Source organism: Pseudophryne corroboree, chromosome 1 (assembly GCF_028390025.1).
Source record: "Pseudophryne corroboree isolate aPseCor3 chromosome 1, aPseCor3.hap2, whole genome shotgun sequence".
Lineage (NCBI taxonomy): Eukaryota > Metazoa > Chordata > Amphibia > Anura > Myobatrachidae > Pseudophryne > Pseudophryne corroboree.
The window spans coordinates 1,058,765,505-1,058,772,548 of record NC_086444.1 but is presented as its reverse complement, the minus strand read 5'-3'; the positions used below and the strand labels follow the sequence as shown (position 1 = coordinate 1,058,772,548).

The window sequence follows — 7,044 nt, the reverse complement described above, 5'->3', positions numbered from 1 at the left end:
TTGGAGTCCACCTGTGGTAAATTCAGTTGATCGTACATGATTTGGAAAGGCACACACCTGTCTATATAAGTTCTCACACTTGACAGTGCATGTCTGAGCACAAACCAAGCATGAAGTCAAAGGAATTGTCTGTAGACCTCCGAGACAGGATTGTCTTGAGGCTCAAATCTCGGAAAGGGTACAGAAAAATATCTGCCGCTTTGACGGTCCCAAAGAGCACAGTGGCCTCCATCATCCGTAAATGGAAGAAGTTCAGAACCACCAAGACTCTTCCTAGAGCTGACCGCCCGTCTAAACTGAGCTATCGGGAGAGAAGGGCCCTAGTCAGGGAGATAACCAAGAACCTGATGGTCACTCTGTCAGAGTTATAGTATTCCTCTGTGGAGAGAGGAGAACCTTCCAGAAGGACAACCATCTCTGCAGCAATCCACCAATCAGGCCTGTATGGTAGAGTGGCCAGACGGAAGCCACTCTTTAGTAAAAAGCACATGGCAGCCCGCCTGGAGTTTGCCAAAATGCACGTGAAGGATGCTCAGACCATGAGAACCAAAATTCTCTGATCTGATGAGACAAAGATTGAACTCTTTGGCGTGAATGTCAAGAGTCATGTTTGGAATAAACCAGGCACCGCTCATCACCAGGCCAATACCATCCCCTACAGTGAAGCATGGTGGTGGCAGCATCATGCTGTGGGGATGTTTTTCAGCGGCAGAAACTGGGAGACTAGTCAGGATAGAGGGAAAGATGAACGCAGCAATGTACAGAGACATCCTGGATGAAAACCTGCTCCAGAGCGCTCTTGACCTCAGACTGGGGCGACGGTTCATCTTTCAGCAGGACAACCACCCTAAGCACACAGTCAAGATAGCAAAGGAGTGGCTTCAGGACAACTCTGTGAATGTCCTTGAGTGGCCCAGCCAGAGCCCAGACTTGAATCCAATTGGTTGAGAGATCTGAAAATGGCTGTGCACCAACGCTTCCCATCCAACCTGATGAAGCTTGAGAGGTGCTGCAAAGAGGAATGGGCGAAACTGCCCAAAGATAGATGTGCCAAGCTTGTGGCATCATATTCAAAAAGACTTGAGGCTTTAATTGCTGCCAAAGGTGCATCAACAAAGTAGTGAGCAAATGCTGTGAATACTTAAGTACATGTGATTACTTAGGTTTTTTTAAAATAAATTTGCAAAAATTTCCCAGAAACTTATTTCACGTCATTATGGGGTATTGTGTGTAGAATTTTGAGGGAAAAACTGAATTTATTCCATTTTGGAATAAGGCTGTAACATAACAAAATGTGGAAAAAGTGGAAGCGCTGTGAATACTTTCCGGATTCACTGTACATTTCATTAATTAGGGATTTTGAGCAATATAATGAGGTCATACAATAAAATACTGAATGCCATGTATTTGTATAGGGTATGACAGACATTAGATGTTGTCAGAGAGCCACTGGCAGCATACCTGGAAGCCCTGCCCATGCACCATCTGCAGCTGTTCCTGAATCTTACGCAGCTCCTCCTGCTGCCGGTGAATATTCTCCTCTATAATCCGGGTTCTTTGCTCCAGCTGGTCCTTTAGGTGCTTCATAGCTCCAAACTGTGCTGTAAACTGAAATATGGGCTGCAAATCATCAAGAAAAATGTTCACAACTCTTCAATAAGGACTCACCAGTTACACTCCAGTAAAGGACTTTTAAAAGGCAAAGACAAGGACACTAAAATGAGCATATTTAAAAAAAAAATAGGATTGTAAATACCTACCGGTAAATGCTTTTCTCGTAGTGTAGTCCATAAGGGATATTGGGGACATATTAGTACGATGGGTATAGACGGGGTCCGAAGGAGCCAGTGCACTTTAAATTTCTTCCACTGGGTGTGCTGGCTCCTCCCCTCTATGCCCCCTCCCACAGGCAGTTATAGGTAAAAGAGTGCCTGAAGAAAAATGACATACTTGAGAGAAGGAACATAACAACGAGAAGTGTGGTGAGATTTATACACCAGCACACCATAACATAACTGGGCCAGCAGCAGCAGCAGGCAACATAAACCGCAACAGCTGAACAGGTAACACATAACAGGGAGCAGAAAGGAGAAATTTTAACCGAAGTTAAAATCGGGCGCAGGTTGGGCTGGTGTTCTAATTATAGCAGCTGCTATGTAACAGGTATAGTCAATCCTGTGAACACTATAAACAATAAACAACAAACAAAGTAGCAGCGCTGTGTGATAAATATTAAAAAGATCAACAATTACATTCGTTAATCATGGTGGAGATAAGGACACGGGGAGCTGAATGGATTAAGGTGAAAAAGGCAATAGTTTAATAAAAATACATACAATGTATCGATAAAAATAATATTAAATGAGAATTGTAATAAAATTACAGCAAAACAGAATCACCATGGAGCTGCCTTAGTTGTGCTATCCGTTTTTCTTAATTTATGTGGACTATTACTGATAGTATTGGAATTAGGTAACACCTGGGCTTTTTAGCACAGTCCTGATGGCTGCAATGCCACATATATTACTGCTGGAGGAGGGGGTTCTCTGGGTAGCGTCCCTTTTGGCGGGTAGAACCAAAACACTCTTGTATCCTCACCAGTATGCGGAGTCCTCAATGCTGAGTAGCAGGGCTGTGTTGCCAATTGGCAAGTTGTTCGCCTGTTCCTTTAAACGTAGTTCGTAGAAGTCCACTAAAGATCCGGATATGATAAGTGCAGCTCCCAGTTGATGAAGGTGATCCAAAATTCAAAACATCTGACGCGTTTCGCTGCAGTACCTGCAGCTTTCTTAATCCATTCAGCTCCCCGTGTCCTTATCTCCACCATGATCAACGAATGTAATTGTTGATCTTTTTAATATTTATCACACAGCGCTGCTACTTTGTTTGTTGTTTATTGCATAACAGGGAACCTGCAGAAAGTCACCTCACAGAGGCGGGCGCCCAATATACCTTATGTACTACGAGAAAAGGATTTACCGGTAGGTATTTAAAATAAGATTTTACTTACCGATAAATCTATTTCTCGTAGTCCGTAGTGGATGCTGGGGACTCCGTCAGGACCATGGGGAATAGCGGCTCCGCAGGAGACAGGGCACAAAAGTAAAAGCTTTAGGATCAGGTGGTGTGCACTGGCTCCTCCCCCTATGACCCTCCTCCAAGCCTCAGTTAGGATACTGTGCCCGGACGAGCGTACACAATAAGGAAGGATTTTGAATCCCGGGTAAGACTCATACCAGCCACACCAATCACACTGTACAACCTGTGATCTGAACCCAGTTAACAGCATGATAACAGCGGAGCCTCTGAAAAGATGGCTCACAACAATAATAACCCGATTTTTGTAACAATAACTATGTACAAGTATTGCAGACAATCCGCACTTGGGATGGGCGCCCAGCATCCACTACGGACTACGAGAAATAGATTTATCGGTAAGTAAAATCTTATTTTCTCTGACGTCCTAGTGGATGCTGGGGACTCCGTCAGGACCATGGGGATTATACCAAAGCTCCCAAACGGGCGGGAGAGTGCGGATGACTCTGCAGCACCGAATGAGAGAACTCCAGGTCCTCTTTAGCCAGGGTATCAAATTTGTAGAATTTTACAAACGTGTTCTCCCCCGACCACGTAGCTGCTCGGCAGAGTTGTAATGCCGAGACCCCTCGGGCAGCCGCCCAGGATGAGCCCACCTTCCTTGTGGAATGGGCCTTGACAGATTTAGGCTGTGGCAGGCCTGCCACAGAATGTGCAAGTTGAAATGTGCTACAAATCCAACGAGCAATCGTCTGCTTAGAAGCAAGAGCACCCAGTTTGTTGGGTGCATACAGGATAACAGCGAGTCAGTTTTCCTGACTCCAGCCGTCCTGGAAACCTATATTTTTAGGGCCCTGACAACATCTAGCAACTTGGAGTCCTCCAAGTCCCTAGTAGCCGCAGGTACCCCAATAAGCTGGTTCAGGTGAAACGCTGACACCACCTTAGGAAGAAACTGGGGACGAGTCCGCAGCTCTGCCCTGTCCGAATGGACAATCAGATATGGCTTTTGTGAGACAAAGCCGCCAATTCTGACACTCGCCTGGCCGAGGCCAGGGCCAACAGCATGGTCACTAAGTTTTCATGTGAGATATTTCAAATCCACAGATTTGAGCGGTTTAAAATGTGATTTGAGGAATCCCAGAACTACGTTGAGATCCCACAGTGCCACTGGAGGCACAAAAAGGGGGTTGTATATGCAATACTCCCTTGACAAACTTCTGGACTTCAGGAACTGAAGCCAATTCTTTCTGGAAGAAAATTGACAGGGCCGAAATTTGAACCTTAATGGACCCCAATTTGAGGCCCATAGACACTCCTGTTTGCAGGAAATGCAGGAATCGACCGAGTTGAAATTTCTTCGTGGGGCCTTCCTGGCCTCACACCACGCAACATATTTTCGCCACATGTGGTGATAATGTTTTGCGGTCACCTCCTTCCTGGCTTTGACCAGGGTAGGAATGACCTCTTCCGGAATGCCTTTTTCCCTTAGGATCTGGCGTTCCACCGCCATGCCGTCAAACGCAGCCGCGGTAAGTCTTGGAACAGACCTGGTACTTGCTGAAGCAAGTCCCTTCTTAGCGGCAGAGGCCATGAGTCCTCTGTGAGCATTTCTTGAAGTTCCGGGTGCCACGTCCTTCTTGGCCAATCCGGAGCCACGAGTATAGTTCTTACTCCTCTACGTCTTATAATTCTCAGTACCTTGGTTATGAGAAGCAGAGGAGGGAACACATACACCGACTGGTACACCCACGGTGTTACCAGAACGTCCACAGATATTGCTTGAGGGTCTCTTGACCTGGCGCAATACCTGTCCAGTTTTTTGTTCAGGCGGGACGCCATCATGTCCACCTTTGGTCTTTCCCAACGGTTCACAATCATGTGGAATACTTCCCGATGAAGTCCCCACTCTCCCGGGTGGAGGTCGTGCCTGCTGAGGAAGTCTGCTTCCCAGTTGTCCACTCCCGGAATGAACACTGCTGACAGTGCTATCACATGATTTTTCGCCCAGCGAAGAATCCTTGCAGTTTCTGCCATTGCCCTCCTGCTTCTTGTGCCGCCCTGTCTGTTTACGTGGGCGACTGCCGTGATGTTGTCCCACTGGATCAATACCGGCTGACCTTGAAGCAGAGGTCTTGCTAAGCTTAGAACATTGTAAATTGCCCTTAGCTCCAGTATATTTATGTGGAGAGAAGTCTCCAGACTTGATCACACTCCCTGGAAATTTTTTCCCTGTGTGACTGCTCCCCAGCCTCTCAGGCTGGCATCCGTGGTCACCAGGACCCAGTCCTGAATGCCGAATCTGCGGCCCTTTAGTAGATGAGCACTCTGCAGCCACCGCAGAAGAAACACCCTTGTCCTTGGAGACAGGGTTATCCGCTGATGCATCTGAAGATGCGATCCGGACCATTTTTCCAGCAGATCCCACTGAAAAGTTCTTGCGTGAAATCTACCGAATTGAATCGCTTCGTAAGAAGCCACCATTTTTCCCAGGACCCTTGTGCAATGATGCACTGACACTTTTCCTGGTTTTAGGAGGTTCCTGACTAGCTCGGATAACTCCCTGGCTTTCTTCTCCGGGAGAAACACCTTTTTCTGGACTGTGTCCAGAATCATCCCTAGGAACAGCAGACGTGTCGTCGGAAACAGCTGCGGTTTTGGAATATTTAGAATCCACCCGTGCTGTCGTAGAACTACTTGAGATAGTGCTACTCCGACCTCCAACTGTTCTCTGGACCTTGCCCCTATCAGGAGATCGTCCATTTTCTTTGAAGAAGAATCATCATTTCGGCCATTACCTTGGTAAGGACCCGGGGTGCCGTGGACAATCCAACCGGCAGCGTCTGAAACTGATAGTGACAGTTCTGTACCACGAACCTGAGGTACCCTTGGTGAGAAGGGCAAATTGGGACATGGAGGTAAGCATCCCTGATGTCCCGGGACACCATATAGTCCCCTTCTTCCTGGTTCGCTATCACTGCTCTGAGTGACTCCATCTTGATTTGAACCTTTGTATGTAAGTGTTCAACTATTTCAGATTTAGAATAGGTCTCACCGAGCCGTCTGGCTTCAGTACCACAATATAGTGTGGAATAATACCCCTTTCCTTGTTGTAGGAGGGGGACTTTGATTATCACCTGCTGGGAATACAGCTTGTGAATTGTTTCCACTACTGCCTCCCTGTCGGAGGGAGACGTTGGTAAAGCAGACTTCAGGAACCTGCGAGGGGGAGACGTCTCGAATTTCCAATCTGTACCCCTGGGATACTACTTGTAGGATCCAGGGGTCCACTTGCGAGTGAGCCCACTGCGTGCTGAAACTCTTGAGACGACCCCCCCCCACCACACCCGAGTCCGCTTGTACGGCCCCAGCGTCATGCTGAGGACTTGGCAGAAGCGGTGGAGGGCTTCTGTTTCTGGGAATGGGCTGCCTGCTGCAGTCTTCTTCCCTTTCCTCTATCCCATGGCAGATATGACTGGCCTTTTGCCCGCTTGCCCTTATGGGGACGAAAGGACTGAGGCTGAAAAGACGTTGTCTTTTTCTCCTTTATACGGCAATACTTCCATGTGCCGTTTGGAATCTGCATCACCTGACCACTGTCGTGTCCATAAACAACTTCTGGCAGATATGGACATCGCACTTACTCTTGATGCCAGAGTGCAAATATCCCTCTGTGCATCTCGCATATATAGAAATGCATCCTTTAAATGCTCTATAGTCAATAAAATACTGTCCCTGTCAAGGGTATCAATATTTTCAGTCAGGGAATCCGACCAAGCCACCCCAGCGCTGCACATCCAGGCTGAGGCGATCGCTGGTCGCAGTATAACACCAGTATGTGTGTATATACTTTTTAGGATATTTTCCAGCCTCCTATCAGCTGCCTCCTTGAGGGCGGCCCTATCTGGAGACGGTACCGCCACTTGTTTTGATAAGCGTGTGAGCGCCTTATCCACCCTAAGGGGTGTTTCCCAACGCGCCCTAACTTCTGGCGGGAAAGGGTATACC

The 7,044-nt window shown here is 47.4% G+C and overlaps 1 protein-coding gene across 5 annotated transcripts in view; it reads right to left on the bottom strand.

The window, feature by feature from the left end:
• CLOCK (clock circadian regulator) overlaps nt 1–7,044 on the bottom strand; it is a 231,737-nt gene that overhangs the window by 7,427 nt on the left and 217,266 nt on the right. For 4 of the 5 annotated variants that reach the window (XM_063920910.1, XM_063920913.1, XM_063920912.1 and 1 more), the window contains one exon: nt 1,462–1,620. In XM_063920910.1, the coding sequence (XP_063776980.1) occupies nt 1,462–1,620 (159 nt within the window). The remainder of the gene's footprint in view (nt 1–1,461; nt 1,621–7,044) is intronic. The other variant, XM_063920914.1, reaches the window with a different exon arrangement.